The following is a 16,072-nucleotide window of genomic DNA, read 5'->3' on the forward strand; positions in this document are numbered from 1 at the left end:
GTGTGTTCTTGTGAGAGACTTTATTGCAGTCATTCATTTATATGTAACAAAAAAATGTTGTTTAAGTCGGCAGATCGGCCACATCAGCACGGGAAGGTGCAAGGTTAGATACACGGCAAAAGTAACCGGTAAGGGAGGATTTCTGAGTTATTGTTGCTGGGTGTTTAACGTGCAAAGTTCAACTTGACAAATTAATTTCCTCACCACACAGAAAGTAATGTGCATTTTTTTCGATTTTAAGATGAAAATGGCTCTGCTCTGCTCATTTTGATGTAGGCAATCTAGTAACTCCAACTGGATGGGAAGATGCAACAACGATTGTCGATTGATGTAGTCTACAACAATCCCAGTAGGTCTAGGAGATTTCTTTGCACTCAAGCTTCTCAGATGCTGTTGATTGCAAGTACAGCAAAGCCATTCCACAAGGTACTGGTGGTTATCAGTTCGTATTATTCATGGCTTATGATTTTGCAAGAGAATTTGATCGTTATAACTAGAAAATGAGATCTTGAAATGAGACCGCCTCTTGCTCTTGAAACATGGCAAGTCAGTCATAAAATCACTCGACTTACTGTTTTAATAAACAGGTCGTTGACAAATGTCGCAAGCATTATTCTTTCAGAAGCTAAATAGAGCTCTCCCATTGAGGTGTGTGGAGAGAAAAATCAGAAACATGAATACTAACTTGTCATGTATGTCAGTGCCGCTTTGTTATTCTGCAGGAAATTTTCATAGTCGGAGGTCAGAAAACAGAGAAAGGAAATGCCATCAACATGTAGAGCTCAGCATGTTTGGTTGCAAAGACAGTTTTTCACATCAAGGCACACTATCACACTTCGAAAGACAATGTGTCTTCTCTCAAGAATGAATGAAATGAAATATGGCCTTGAAATGACTAGGTGGCAACGAGCAATCTGCTGTAATTGTAAGCTTCGGGGAACCAAGAACTTCTCCACAGGAATGAAATGAAATATGGCCTTAAAGAGGGCATGTTTACATAGCAAGAAAATGTTCATTTAATAGCTCTGGTGAAATCTTTCCACATTTTTTCACCTATAGTCGGCATGAATTAGGTAAATATTAGAGGATTTTTAAGTTATGTAAACAAACACAGAAAAATAACAAAAGTAGTCATCTTTTTACAGCAACTATAGTTGTTTACGTTGAAATTGCTGTAAGAAATTGTTTGTTGCATTCTATGATGATAACTGAGTATGATCAAATGATTCATGGTTTCAAACATGGAGTTATTGGAGATTCAGAATCATTTTTTTATGGCCAGAAGATAGATACACTATTAAGACAGGTTTTTCTACTTTAAAAAGACCAACCAATTTTCATACAAGCAGAAACCTCAAAGATTGAACAACCTTTTTATCTCAGCAAACTGATACCACCAAAAAACTCACACAAGTTTCTCCACAACACTGCTAACTTAGATGCGCACCCCTTTCGCCTTAGGAGAAGTCGTTCAATGTGGGGACCACTCTGCCGGCTGCCACAATCTTCTGCTCCAACTGAAACCAATAGCACAAATTATGTCACAACTACCAAAATTCAACCAAATGAGTAATATTCAATGCTTGAAATGAAAATAGGTTCTTTGCGCACCCTTAGTAGAGCTTCGAGCTTGTTCTTCACTAGCAAGTACTCTTGCTTAACTTGCTGCAAGCATCTAAGGCACCTATAAAATTGGAAGAAAAGAAAATGCAAGTTTTACACATTTGATCTGGAAACAAGACGAAGAAGCAGAAGCTATATGATTCAACATCTTGCAAGCATTTCTCACTCTCTGAGCTCCAATACTGTAAACAGAAAAGAGTAAATACATCAGATGGAATATTCCTTTGTTAAGTCTTCCTCAAAATATTATATTTTCCTTGATTTTGTCAAACCAATTGTTTTATTACATCTTACAAACATACCATGTTTGGAATTGAGATCAAGAAATCCAATCTTGCATTGCATGTAGTGGGAAACAAAATCAGAAGTAGGAGTAAAATCTCAAAATATAAGCCAAGTTGCCTAAAATGTTGTCTTTTCTGATATGCTCCCCATAAAACCTACATCCCTACACATATTCTGTCTTTTTTTCTTTGATTAGAAGATTACAAGACAGCAAAACAAACAAAGGTACCATGCTATTACCTTGAGCTGCTGCCTTTCAGTTGGTGAACATTAGCATCAATTTTCTTAAAGTCCACATTCTGCTCATCCCTGCACACATGCATCAACTATTATGATAACTGTAACACACACACAGAGAGAGAGAGAGAGAAGAGAGAGGGAGTTCTGACAAGGTCTTGGAGAGTTCATTGAGAATCCTCAAAGAAAAGGGTCACAACTTCCACCACAAAATAAGGATTGCTGTCATCTCAAAGCATCTGCAGCTGAAAAAGCTGACCATCCAAGAACCCCTTCAACCAAACACATACAAAATCATCCAAAAATTGATGGAGTAGGAATAGGAGATTTACGTTAGTGGAGAATTAGAACTGGGATTGATTTAATCGATGGAATAGAAATAGGTGAATTAGATATGAAGATTGAATTTGTTGAGATATTTAAATATAAAAAATAATGTTTCTTTTAAGATTTAAAATATAATAAGCGGTAATTTTGTAAGTAAATTATATAATTAATAATAAAAGTGATTAATATAAAATTGGTTTGGTCTAATTAAAAAGTTAACGACATTACGTATGTAGAATTTATGTACGTTAGTCAAGTTTATATGTGATAAGTCGTATTCTAAGCCTTGGTTACTGGTCAGTATGTCGTGAAATGCATGTATTATCTGCAAAACAGTTGCTCAAATGTGCAGGATTAAGGGATCCAAGCCAGTAGGAGACGATTCAGGCGACGCAAGTGGAAAGAGCGCTAGAAGGGTGCAATACTGACCAGCATGCATGCCAGAGAAAAGGCTCGAGATGGAGAAGAAGGATAGCTGAGATGATCATTAACAAGAGCATAAAAGTCAAATTGAGAAGGAAGTCTACCCTAAAAGCAAGGGCAAGCCTCCCTATAAAAGAAGCCACTTGGAGAGAGAAAACACACACTGGGGTCGTTCACTCTTTACACTTAGTAGAATCTTATCATGATCAGTTGGATACACCCTTGCATTTACACGCCCGACCGAAAACCTAGTCCGTCAATATGCTCATCCAAAATTCAAATAGTAGGAGTATGTATTTAGGCATAAATAGCAGACTACGATTACTGAAGTTCGTTTTCATTCAACGCGCTTTTGGAAATGATATTAGCGTTTTTAAATTGAACCGAGGTAGCATAGACAAGAAGAACAAGCTTGCAGTCCACCTTCAACTCCTCTTCTGGAAACCGCCGGAGATCAAAACTCCGGCCGTTCAATTTCTCAACTTCTTTTCCAGATAATGAGGCGCCGCCTAATCAAACTCCGCTCACTTCAATTTGAGTAATTCGCCACCAGTTCAAAGTTCCCAACCTATAAAATGGACATCCTTTTTGCTCAGATCCAAGCAGACCTCCGCTCCAACGATGCGCTCCGCCAGTCTGGAGCATTGCTCCAAGCACTCCAACAGTCCGCCGCCGGAAGAGATATCTCGGTGCTCGCCAAATCCGCCGTTGAGGAGATAGTCGCTTCGCCTGCCTCCGCCGTCTCCAAAAAGCTCGCCTTCGACCTAATCCGATCCACTCGCCTCACTCCAGATCTCTGGGAAACCGTGTGCTCCGGCGTCCGGAAGGATCTCGATTTCCCCGATCCCGATGTCACCGCCGCCGCCGTCTCAATTCTCGCCGCCGTCCCCTCCTACCGCCTCGGCAAGCTCATTAACGACTGCCACAAGGAGATCTCGGCTTGCTTTGATTCGCCCAGCGATAATCTGCGGTTTTCGATTACGGAAACACTGGGCTGCATCCTCGCGCGTGATGATCTCGTGACCTTGTGTGAGAACAATATCAACTTGCTCGATCGCGTCTCCAATTGGTGGAACCGGATGGCGCAGAACATGCTTGATAAGTCCGATTCTGTTTCGAAGGTCGCCTTTGAATCCATTGGGAAACTGTTTCAGGAATTTGAATCGAAGAAGATGAGCCGTCTAGCTGGAGATAAGTTAGTTGACACTGAAAATTCTGTAGCAATTCGATCGAATTGGATTTCTTCTATGGTTGATTTTGTTTGGAAGAAGAGAAGTGCATTGATGTCTCGCTCGGTAATCCTCCCTATTGAGAGTTTTAGAGCGACTGTTTTTCCGCTAGTTTATGCGGTGAAAGCAGTGGCTTCAGGATCGATAGAGGTGATCAGGAAGCTATCAATGTCATCAAAGACTAGAAGTGACACAAACTCAGATTCAGCAAATGCAGAGAGATTTGTGGGAGTATCTGATGTGGTGTCGCATTTGGCACCTTTTCTGGCATCATCGCTGGATCCTGCATTGATATTTGAAGTGGGGATTAATATGTTATACTTAGCTGATGTTCCTGGAGGGAAGCCTGAGTGGGCTTCCGCCTCAACCATAGCAATTCTTACTCTTTGGGACAGACAAGAGTATTCCTCTGCCCGCGAGAGCATTGTTCGAGCTGTCGTAACTAATCTACATCTCCTTGACCTAAGCATGCAGGTCTGTCTCCTGTTCGGTATTCATTATTCAGATATGATACTGATTCTCAATGTGTGTATGTTTTGGTGCTATTGCAACGTATGCACATTTCTTGTTTTGAAATGATTGATGATTTTATAATACTAGCGGTTTTCCTGTTGCAATTGTTCTGAGGAATATTAGGAATTTTGATATTTTCTAATGCCACTTTTAAACTAAAGGACGAGAGATTAGTATGGTTTGAGGTACTGAAAATTTGATTCACTAACTTTCTTTCGCTTGCCTTGCTTGTGGGAGCATCACATGATTCCATGTTTCTGAATCACAGCTAGAGTGTTCTCCTATTCTTGATATTGATTCTTATACTTTAGATCAGATGGAGGATATGATATAATAACCAGTTTTGATGTGCCATTGCTCCTCGGTGCAGGTTTCATTGTTTAAAAGGCTGCTTGTTATGGTCAGGAACTTGAGGGCAGAATCTGACCGAATGCATGCTTTGGCATGTATTTGTCGTACTGCTCTTTGTGTAGATCTGTTTGCAAAGGAGAGCGTCCGGCGAGGTCAAAAACCTCTGGCAGGAACAGATATTGTCTCACTTTTCGAAGATGCTAGTGTAAAGGATGACCTTAACAGCGTCACTAGTAAGAGTTTGTTTAGAGAAGAATTAGTTGCCATGCTGGTAGAGAGCTGCTTTCAGCTGTCCTTGCCTTTGCCTGAACAGAAGAGTTCGGGCATGGAGAGCAGGGTAATTGGTGCCCTAGCTTACGGAACTGGTTATGGTGCTTTAAATTGGACAGAGCCGGCTCTTGAAGTGGTGGAAGTGTGCAGACCATGTGTTAAATGGGATTGCGATGGCAGAACATACGCAATTGATTGCTATCTTAAATTGCTTGTTAGGCTTTGCCATATTTATGACACAAGAGGAGGTATTAAAAGGGTCAAAGATGGGGCATCTCAAGATCAGATATTGAATGAGACAAGGTTGCAAAATTTGCAACGGGAACTTGTCAAAGATCTCAGCGAGGTTTGTTAATGTTTTCAAGTTCCTTTAACGTGATTTTGTGAAGTTTTATATTTGACAGCATTTACTGAATCTGCATACTAGTACCTTACGATCTACCAATTTTTTACTATTATTGTTTCTAGAAGGTATCATCTGGTTTGTTCACAGTTTCTGCTGTATTACATATTCCTTCCCTTCCTCTTCGTTGTTCTCTATTAAAAGCTTTGTTCTGATAGATATTCAATGCATGCATATCCATTATATTCCTAGTGTTGTAACTCTAGTTATATCTGATGGTATACTTACTGAATTTTTGACGCAATCCTATATCTTTCACTACATTTTCTCATCAAAAGAGTATCTTGTTCAATAATAATCATGTTTGGCAGGTAAACACACCTAGAATATGCAGCCGTTTACTGTGGGCAATTTCAGAGCACATTGATTTGGAGGGACTGGACCCCCTTCTCGCTGATGATCCTGAGGACCCATTAAATATCATTATATCAAATATCCATAAAGTCCTATTCAATATAGACTCATCTGCGAGTACAACAAACCGGCTTCAAGATGTTCAAGCAATTCTGCTGTGTGCTCAACGTTTGGGATCACGTAACGCCAGGGCTGGGAATTTGTTGACTAAAGAACTTGAAGACTTTAGGAGCAATCCAGCAGCTGATTCAGTTAATAAGCACCAGTGCCGTTTAATGATCCAGAGAATTAAATATGTTCATAACCACTCCGACGACAGGTAGGACTTATGCTACTTATGCAACAAAAGATATTAGAATGCATGACTATTTTGAAAAAAAATATGTTGAGAAAGTATATATTTTGCAAAATACATATATGCCCTGCTATATATGTCATGCTGCTGTTCAAAATACATAGAAAATGAATAATGTCAAGGAATCGTGTGTGTATATTTAGTGAATTTTTGTATCTAGAGTTTAGGAGCATTCATCTACACATAGGGCATATATATAAACACACAAGAAATTGCTCAGTTAGGAGTTCTTCCAGTTTTCCCTTCATTTCACATTCTTATTTATTTATTAATCCTCGTTAACGGCTTACTAAGGATTGCTTCAGCGCTGAATGAAATCAAAGTTGCATTCTGGTATTCCTATGGTGATTTAACTTAAAACAAGCTAGCAAGCCTAGCATCTTAGATCGCTAAGCTTGCTCTTCACTTCTTGTTCTTAGACCAGAGCTTTTCCAGTGTTTACCAATACTAGTGAGTTTATTTTTTGCAGCCAACAACTGGTTGATTTTCACAGTCCATACTTTTTTTGTTGTTCTTACTCATTAGCGCAGTCATCATAAACCTGAGATGAAAATTCTGATAGTTGATTGGATTGGAGGAGAATCTGCCCTTTTGAGAGTGTATTATTTTGCAAATGGTTGAATAATTCAGGGTTGGGGGAGTATAATTTTCAATTCTGCCATTTTTGTTTCCAGAATAATACTAGCAATTCGCTATGGTAGAGATTGTTGAGGATGCTTGTCCAAAAATCCCTAAATTTGAATCTGAAGAACTTTCTGTTATGAAACCTTTTTTCTCCTGATTTTGTTGCCATATGTATTTATGTTTTAGATGGGCTGGAGTTAGTGAAGCCAGAGGAGACTATCCATTCAGCAACCACAAGCTCACTGTTCAGTTCTATGATGCATCTGCAGCTCAGGACCGGAAACTTGAGGGATTAATCCATAAGGCTGTATTAGAACTTTGGAGACCTGATCCCAGTGAATTAACTGAGCTGATGACAAAAGGGATTAACTCAAGTTTGATCAAAGTTCCTCCAAATGCATTTACTTTGACTGGTAGCAGTGATCCATGCTATGTTGAAGGTTATCACCTGTCAGATCCAAATGATGGAAGGATAACTCTTCATTTGAAGGTTAGGCCATCTCTTTTCAGTATGCAACTTGTTGTGTTGCCTTATGTACAGCTTGTAATGAGTAGTGGCTTGCTTGTAGCATCTAATAACTCCCACTTCATTTGGCACATATGCACTTCCCACTCCTAAACCTTTCTTTCTTAGTCCATTGTCCTGAAAATATTCTCTTAAATCCTTTTTGATTTTTGACAATTGTTTATTTGAACATTTCAGGTTTTAAACCTTACAGAGATTGAACTAAATCGGGTTGACATTCGGGTTGGACTATCTGGTGGGTTGTACTTCATGAATGGATCTCCTCAAGCTGTGAGACAGTTGCGCAATCTTAATTCACAGGTTTGTTTGAATGAGTTACACTTTGATAAGTGCTTTTTGAATGACTGAATGTGTATACCTTTCAAGGTCACTAGTTCATGAAACTCACTCAAACTTTAGTGAATTGGTTGGCAATAGTCTTTTTTTCCCAGTAACATTTCTAAACGTTCATTGATGTCGTAAAAAAGCTAATGTTTTTTATGTTCCATTTAAATCTTAGATAAGAACTTCTTCCCGCACATGAAGTGCAAAATGAGTGAGTTGGGGTTTCAAAACAAAATTCAATTTTCTTCAATTTGGCCAATATATGTACTTTGTACTTAAAACATCTGAAAGGCCTTCGTTTGCATATGTATATTCAGGAGCCAGTAATATGCAGTGTAACTGTTGGTGTTTCGCACTTTGAACGATGTGCCCTTTCCGTCCAAGTCCAGTACTATGGTATTGGTGCTATGGGTGATTATGAAGGGGACTATCCTGAAGAAGATCCACAGATAGCTCGTCAAAAGAGGAATTCAAGGAATGAATTATGGGAGCCGATCTTGAGATGCCAGCCATACAAAATTCCTCTGACCGAGCTTCTTTTGCCTCATAAAATCTCTCCTGTTGAATATTTTCGCTTGTGGCCTAGTTTGCCTGCCATAGTGGAATGCACAGGTACATATACATACGAAGGAAGTGGTTTTAAGGCTACTGCTGCACAGCAATATGGGGAGTCTCCTTTCCTTAGTGGCTTGAAATCTCTCTCTTCCAAGCCTTTCCATAAAGTTTGCTCGCATATCATCCGGACAGTTGCTGGATTTCAGGTTGGTATTAATTTTGCAACCACTATGTATCACTTCATGTTCAATCTAACGCCATTCATCATTTTTCTTGTGTAAATATTTGCCTTTGACCATTCTGTTATAATAAGGCATTTACTTATGTCGATAACTCTTTCATACAGCTGTGCTATGCTGCTAAAACATGGTATGGAGGTTTCATCGGCATGATGATCTTTGGTGCTAGTGAAGTGAGCAGAAATGTGGACCTTGGCGACGAGACTACTACCATGATATGCAAATTTGTGGTCCGAGCTTCTGATGCATCCATCACCAAGGAGATTGGTTCGGATCTACAAGGGTGGATGGACGACTTGACAGATGGCACCGTTGAATACATGCCTGAAGATGAAGTGAAAGCAGCTGCAGCAGAGAGGCTGAGAACCTCACTGGAACGAATAGCATTGCTAAAAGCAGCACGCCCCCGCAAAAAGCCTGGCACGGAAGAAGAAGAGAAGGAGGAGTATGGCAGCTTATGCCGCTCTTGCTTCCCTTGCTCAAACTACAACTCTTGATACAAATCATGCCATATCTCACTTCTCTATCAATGCAAAAGAAAACATTACATCCATCCACGAGTATGCCATCATCTTGCTTACCTTCCTCGAAGATTATCCAGAGAGATCCAACCGTTGGGAAGCCAAGCTGAGGGACGTTGCTCATGAAATTGAAGATATTATCGAAGAATTTATGTGGAGGCAGTTATATTATGGAGGGGAGGAAATGCCATCAAGCTTGAATTTTGAAGAGGAGCTCAGAAATGAAACGGAAAAATTCTGTTTAATTGCTGGAGATGTGATGGACGAGCGACCTGCTTACTCATCTCTTTCTCTCTCATCATCATCATCATCATCATCAGCATCAGCATCAAGAGTTGCAGCTACTGCCAACGGTGTGGCGATTGGTTTGAATGAAGATGTGATGGTGATAAAGGATCGGCTTTGTGGGCTCTCATCCAAACTCCAAGTTGTACCCATTTTGGGAATGGGTGGCATTGGTAAGACCACTCTGGCTAGAACTGTTTATGACGATCCATTAATCATGTATCATTTTGATATTCGTGTTTGGCTTACAATATCACAAGATTACAATGCACGGAAAGTTCTTTTAGGTCTTGTAGATTCGATGAAATTGATAGAAGAACATATGTCTAGATTAGAGATGGATGATGTTTCAATTTTGGCAGAGAAAGTGTATAAAAACTTGAAGGGTAGGAGGTATCTTGTGGTAATGGATGATGTGTGGAGCACAAAGGTTTGGGATGATGTAAGGAATGTATTTCCGGATGATGGTAATGGAAGTCGAATCATGTTAACCACAAGGCTAGCGGATCTAGCCGTTTATCCTGATTCGAGTAGTGCTCCTCATGAGATGAGGTTCATGAATGATTCTCAAAGTTGGGATTTGCTTAAGGGAAAGGTGTTTGCAGACAGCAATTGCCCACCTGAATTGGAAGATGTTGGGAAAAAGATTGCAAGAAGTTGTGGGGGACTACCCCTTGCTGTTGTCCTGGTTGCTGGATTCCTGTCTGAAGTTAATAAGAATCCATCTTCTTGGGAGGAAGTTTCCGAAAATGTAATAAATCCAATTGTTGGTCAAGAGTTGGAGGGGATACTATCTTTGAGTTACACTCACTTGCCTCATCATTTGAGGCCGTGTTTTCTGTTTATGGCAATGTTTCCTGAAGATGAAAATATTCGTGCTTCAAGGCTTATTAGATTATGGTTAGCTGAGGGCTTCTTGAAGCATCAAAATGGATGCAGTAAAAGCTTGGAAGAGGAGGCAGAGGAGTATTTGGAGGATCTAGTCAAGAGAAATCTTGTAATTGTGACTAGTAAGAAGAGTGATGGGAAAATCAAGTGTTGCAGCCTCCATGATATGGTACGAGACTTGTGCATAAGGAAAGCTCACGATGAGAAGTTTCTTCGTGTTATCCATGGTCGTGTTGTTCCAGAAAGCATGATAAATGAGCGACGCATCAGTTTGAGCCTTTCTGATTTTGATGACATTTGGTGTCCAACCATCCATACCATGTTATGCTTCCAACTCCAGAGTTTCTCTAGGTTGCCAGCCTTTCTAAGACGTTTTAGATCGCTTAGGATATTGGATGCTGTGAGCGAAACTTCTGAAGAGCTCTCGTCCCAAGTATTTGAGTTGTTTCATTTAAGATATCTTACTTTAATTTGTTCTTCTAGTGTTCCCTCAGCCATATCTAATCTTGTGAATCTTCAAACCTTAATCATTCTTCCAACTCCTGACATGGTTCCAACCTCTAAAGGCTTCAAACCATTTTTAGAAGGAAAAGACATTGGTCAGTGTAATACTTATTTCTCTCTGCCATTGGAGATTTGGAGGATGCCTCAATTAAGGCATCTTATTTTCTATTGTCCTTGTATCCTACCTCATCCCCCCTATGGATCAAACCTTCCTCTGGAAAATATCCAAACTCTTACCTACATAAAAGATCTTGTATGGACTGAAAAGATCTTGCAAATGATTCCAAATGTCAAAAGATTGGGTCTTGTGTACCAAATGGATCAAAGGTGTAACCTCCATCTTCTCAAGCATCTGCATCAACTTCAAAAGTTGGAACTATATGGGCTTGGCGGTTTTTCTTGGATGGGGGTAACCTATTTACTTTACCCAGGACACTTAAGAAGTTGACCTTGCAGGGTGGCAAATTTCCTTGGGAAGATATGAGTATTATTGGTTCATTGCCTAATCTGCAAGTGTTGAAGCTAATAGATCAAACCTTTGGTGAAACGTGGGAAACAGCTGATGGAGAATTTCCTCAGCTGAGATATTTGCTAATTGAGAGATCAGGTCTCCAGCACTGGATAACTGAGAGCAGCCACTTTCCAAGACTCAAGTGCCTAGTGCTTCGTTTTTGTCAGGATTTAAGGGAGATTCCACAAGGTATAGGAGAAATACCGACACTGGAAGTATTGTATATTAAATAACATGCTTAACTTGACAAATTGGTGAGATACAAGGTTAATGTTATAATTTTGGTAAGATTAGATAGGGCCCTGGTTTTATATTGGATTTTAAGTTAAGCTTAACTATGATATCAAACAATTAGAAATGTCCATATATAATTCTCTATCTTGGTATTACTAACTTATCAAACATGCCTTTATTGTGGATTGTAAGACAGATTAAAATGTAACTCTAATTGTGTGGGACGGAGGGAGTAACATTTTTGCTATACTCCCTCCGAAAAGATAGAAAAAGGGGTAGATACCTACGCATATAGTAACATTTTGCTATAGTATTACTTTTTGCCAAGATTTCGTATCTGATTACAAGATTTTGCAAACTTTCCATACTACAAAATACAAATTAAATAAGGAAATAAGTAATATGCTACGGACCTGATCTAAGCACTATATGTGTGTATTATACTCAGTTTAATATTCTAACATTGTTTATTTTATTTTATATAGTATTTCTTCCGTCTCATAAGGTGTGTGTAAAAAATAGTGAATTGGAAAAATTAACGGAATATGAGACACATTTTTTATATTGATTTTATAATAAAATATGAGTGAAATGAATTAGTGGAACGTGAGACATACTTATCATTTATGATAAAAGTGAAATAAGACTTTTATTATGGATCGAACCAAAATGACAAAATATGACATTTATTGAAGAATGGAAGGAGTATTATTTAATTTGATTTTAATATATTACTCCTATAAACTATTATTATTATTATAAAAATTTATAGCTTTTTGCGTGTAGTTTTCTATTTATGTTAATATAAAAATCCTAAATTTTCCACTTTTATCTCCCTATGGGGTCTCATGGAAGGTAAAACATCCTTAAATGCACAACGCATAAAAAAATACCTCCTCCATCCCACACCCAAAACAAAATGCATGTTCTTATGAAAGGGATGGAGTAGGTCATTATAAGAGAACATCTAAGATTATTTGTATTTCGTTTTTAGTTTATTACAGAAAATTCGGATTTTAAGATGACTAAATCGTCTAAAAATGTCAGGATAATTACAAAATTTATACAAGTGTTTCACCTTTGTTTTATATTGGTACAAAATGTTTAAAGTGTGCATAAATCATTACAAAAAGTTTCTTTCACGTTTCAATTTAATACATTCCATCGTACTAGTATTTGTTTGGACGTTGTTAATTATTCAGTTAAGTGGCATACAAAATATGATACAATAATAATTAAAAAATTGTACTATAACATGAGAAACGTTTTGTATCAACATAAAATCATACATAGAGAAAGAATGAACGATATATCAAACAAAAATACCTACTAACATAATATACCAAAATAAAACACAAATAAACTTTTTATGTAAATTTCAAATTTTTTATACCAGTAACAAAAAAATAGTGATATTATTTACTCATGAATATGTTTTCAATTTTATAGTTTGGTTAAAAACGTTATCTTGTTACAACAAATCCCATCTGCATGTAAAATGCGTGGGCCATAGTCATACCATCAGAACCCGACCCGAGTTCGGATTAGATTTTTGCTTCCTTCGCCCCTCTCTCTCTCTTCTGTTGGTCAATCCAAACTCGTCTCACAAAAAAACGAAATATCTTCAACTCAGCCAACTGAGCTCCGTCGGCAATTTCACCACCGCCGTTTCATAATCCCCGATTTCCACTCAGATACATGCATTAATCGATTACTGAATCCATTCTCCATGGACATACTGAAAACCGCTCGCTGCATTTCAACTCCTTTTCGCCCTCCGCCGCTGATTCCCCACTCTCGTCTCGCAAATCCACTTCCTCAGCCTCGGAATTTCAGGAAATGTAGAAATATGTGCGCAGCTTCGAATTCTGACACAATTCTCAAATCGACCGATAATACGAGCAAAAAGGAAGATGATTACGCCGATTTGAAGAGTTGGATGGATAAGAATGGGCTTCCGCCGTGCAAAGTTATGCTCAATGAAAGGCCTTCTCACGATTCCAACTATCACTCCATTCATTATGTAGCTGCCAGTGAAGATCTCCAGGTCAGCGCTCTGCATTTTCTCATTGCACTTATCTCAGTTCTTCAATCAAATTGAATTTCTGCCTCAAATTTGAAAAAGGGAAATGAAAATTATTTCGAATTGGCGCTTGATTTGTTCAATGTGTTGTGAGTTTAATGTATCTCCTAGGTCAGAATACTAATTTGTTGGGAGATTTGTTTATAATTGCCAGGAAGGTGACTTAGCATTTTGTGTACCTAATTCATTGGTGGTGACGCTTGAGAGAGTTTTGGGAAATGAAACTGTCGGTAAGGCCTCGATGCTAGAGTATAGTAGTAGTATTTCTTTCTCTTCGATTTTGTCCTGTTTGAAACTTGAGTAGAACTTGGTGGAGAATTTGTTTATTAAGCTTTTGAACTCCCAAGTTAATGATAGGGAACTAGGGATATACAATTTTTTTGATGTTTCTGCTGTTGCTTGTTAGTTTTGGCATGAACAACTGATCTTGCATTTGGTCTTTCACCACTCCTTTCTTTCAAACATTTTTCATGCCCATGCCTTCTAATGTTTTATTCCCAGAATAATAGAGGCGAAGTTGTTTTAAGTTTATAATACTCTTAGTTGCTCATCAAGCTTCTTTTTAAGTTGATTTGTTAACTAGAAGATCGTTTGGAATATGCAGCTGAACTTCTTACCACGAACAAATTATCAGAGCTAGCCTGCTTGGCACTATATCTAATGTATGAGAAGAAGCAAGGTAAAAAGTCTTTCTGGTATCCTTACATTAAAGAACTTGATCGCCAAAGAGGTCGAGGGCAGCTAGCTGTTGAGTCACCACTTTTATGGTCAGAGGCTGAATTGGAGTACCTAACAGGAAGTCCAACAATGGTATCTTAAACTCAGCTTCCCATTGCTTCAAGTTACTGAATAAAGCAACTGTTTGTTGTCTACCAAATGTTATCTGTGTGGAAAATTCCAGTTTGAATGTTGTAATGATTCAGGCTGAAATTTTGGGGAGGGCCGAAGGAATAAAGAGAGAATACAATGAGCTTGACACTGTCTGGTTCATGGCTGGCTCATTATTCCAGGCAAGTTTCTGTGACTAAGACACTAGTAAATATTTATCCATTCATATTTCAGCTTTACTTGCATGGAACTAGCTTTAATCTTGAATATTATTGACTTTTTCAGCAATATCCGTTTGATATCCCAACAGAAGCTTTCCCTTTTGAGATTTTCAAGCAAGCTTTTGTTGCCATTCAATCATGTGTGGTTCATTTGCAGGTTTGTTATGTATAGTTTTAACATTCTTTAATTATATTGGTGAATATTTAAATGTAACACCACTTTGAGATGAATGTCTCATGTAGCATTAGTAGAAATTCTTCAAGTAAGGTACTAAAGTTAATTTGTATTCCGTTTAACAAGAGAGTCAGTTTGGCGAGACGATTTGCCTTGGTTCCCTTAGGACCTCCGCTTTTGTCATATAAAAGCAACTGCAAAGCAATGTTGACTGCTGTTGATGGGGCTGTGCAACTTATTGTCGATCGTCCGTATAAAGCTGGGGAACCTATTGTTGTCTGGTTATAACTCTCTCTCTCTCTCTCTCTCTCTCTCTCTTTCCCTCTTGCAAACACACACACGGAGAAATTATTGATTGGTTTGGGGTGGCTAGTTCCTTGTTTTTACATATTCACACATTTCAAAGGGCTTGTCATAATTTCGAGATGGTTTTCTTCAATCCAGGTGTGGGCCGCAGCCCAATTCAAAATTACTAATTAACTATGGTTTTGTAGACGATGACAATACTTATGATCGCCTGGTGGTGGAGGTAAAATTTGTGGCCGTTCTTCTGTAGACGCAGTTGGTATGAATTAATAATCACTAGATTACATTGTTTTGTATCTTAGGCTTCTCTGAATACTGAGGATCCTCAGTATCAGGATAAGAGATTGGCTGCACAAAGAAATGGGAAGTTATCAGTGCAAAGTTTTCAGGTCCAGCTCTTCCAAACTACACTTATGATATATCCTTGAAGATTTTGTTTTCCACTGAAATTATACACACGTAAACAGGTCTCGGTTGGGAAAGAAAGAGAGGCTGTGCTGGACATGCTTCCTTATCTGCGATTGGGATATGTTTATGATCGGTCAGAGATGGAATCTGTTTTATCTTCCCAAGGTCCAATATGCCCGGTAAGCTCAGTTTTGTAACTTTTGTTTCTATGAAAAAACAAAGCCAAAAAAGCATATGATCTAAGATATGTTTACTCCTTTTCATCATGTGCATCATGAAAAAAAAAGGTTATGATTTCGCTTTGAAACTTTTTATCCTGCTATGTATAGGTGAGTGCTTGTATGGAACGTGCTGTTCTGGATCAACTTGCTGGATATTTTATAAAACGACTTGATGGCTATCCTACTACATTAAGTGAAGATGAGATCTTGGTAACTACAAATTTACTTGCAGCTTTAGTTTTTCTTTTC

At 38.5% G+C, this 16,072-nt stretch overlaps 3 protein-coding genes and 1 long non-coding RNA gene across 6 annotated transcripts in view; 3 read left to right on the forward strand and 1 right to left on the reverse strand.

Moving 5' to 3' along the window:
• Window positions 1–589: 589 nt before the first annotated feature.
• Window positions 590–2,514, reverse strand: LOC125197516. 2 transcript variants are annotated; one of them, XR_007172084.1, is made up of 5 exons: window positions 2,298–2,514; window positions 2,149–2,217; window positions 1,612–1,805; window positions 1,410–1,517; window positions 590–716 (listed from the first exon to the last, which is right to left on the reverse strand). It is a non-coding gene; the product is annotated as an uncharacterized LOC125197516 (long non-coding RNA). The 2 variants fall into 2 exon arrangements; XR_007172083.1 differs by lacking the exon at window positions 590–716 and having other exon boundaries at window positions 1,200–1,517.
• Window positions 2,515–3,249: 735 nt separating this feature from the next.
• On the forward strand, window positions 3,250–9,135 carry LOC125194851 (protein TPLATE). Its single transcript, XM_048093068.1, has 7 exons — window positions 3,250–4,598; window positions 5,008–5,604; window positions 5,973–6,334; window positions 7,181–7,484; window positions 7,698–7,820; window positions 8,162–8,605; window positions 8,746–9,135. Exons 1-7 carry the CDS (start codon window positions 3,471–3,473, stop codon window positions 9,133–9,135), a joined length of 3,348 nt encoding a protein of 1,115 aa, XP_047949025.1. The 5' UTR covers window positions 3,250–3,470.
• Window positions 9,136–9,343: 208 nt separating this feature from the next.
• LOC125194852 (putative late blight resistance protein homolog R1B-14) lies at window positions 9,344–11,580 on the forward strand. Its single transcript, XM_048093069.1, has 2 exons — window positions 9,344–10,765; window positions 11,293–11,580. The coding sequence occupies exons 1-2, from the start codon at window positions 9,344–9,346 to the stop codon at window positions 11,578–11,580; spliced, it is 1,710 nt and encodes a 569-aa protein (XP_047949026.1).
• Window positions 11,581–13,152: 1,572 nt separating this feature from the next.
• Window positions 13,153–16,072, forward strand: part of LOC125197262 — a 3,929-nt gene continuing 1,009 nt past the window's right edge. For both annotated transcript variants that reach the window (XR_007172026.1, XM_048095988.1), the window contains exons 1-10: window positions 13,153–13,628; window positions 13,819–13,894; window positions 14,269–14,474; window positions 14,588–14,674; window positions 14,778–14,870; window positions 15,015–15,169; window positions 15,333–15,417; window positions 15,497–15,583; window positions 15,662–15,781; window positions 15,932–16,033. Coding sequence is in view for 1 of the 2 variants with exons in the window: in XM_048095988.1 (XP_047951945.1) it covers window positions 13,311–13,628; window positions 13,819–13,894; window positions 14,269–14,474; window positions 14,588–14,674; window positions 14,778–14,870; window positions 15,015–15,169; window positions 15,333–15,417; window positions 15,497–15,583; window positions 15,662–15,781; window positions 15,932–16,033 (1,329 nt within the window). In the remaining variant the exon portion in view is untranslated. The remainder of the gene's footprint in view (window positions 13,629–13,818; window positions 13,895–14,268; window positions 14,475–14,587; window positions 14,675–14,777; window positions 14,871–15,014; window positions 15,170–15,332; window positions 15,418–15,496; window positions 15,584–15,661; window positions 15,782–15,931; window positions 16,034–16,072) is intronic.

The sequence above is a fragment of the Salvia hispanica genome, chromosome 6 (assembly GCF_023119035.1).
Source record: "Salvia hispanica cultivar TCC Black 2014 chromosome 6, UniMelb_Shisp_WGS_1.0, whole genome shotgun sequence".
Classification (NCBI taxonomy): domain Eukaryota; kingdom Viridiplantae; phylum Streptophyta; class Magnoliopsida; order Lamiales; family Lamiaceae; genus Salvia; species Salvia hispanica.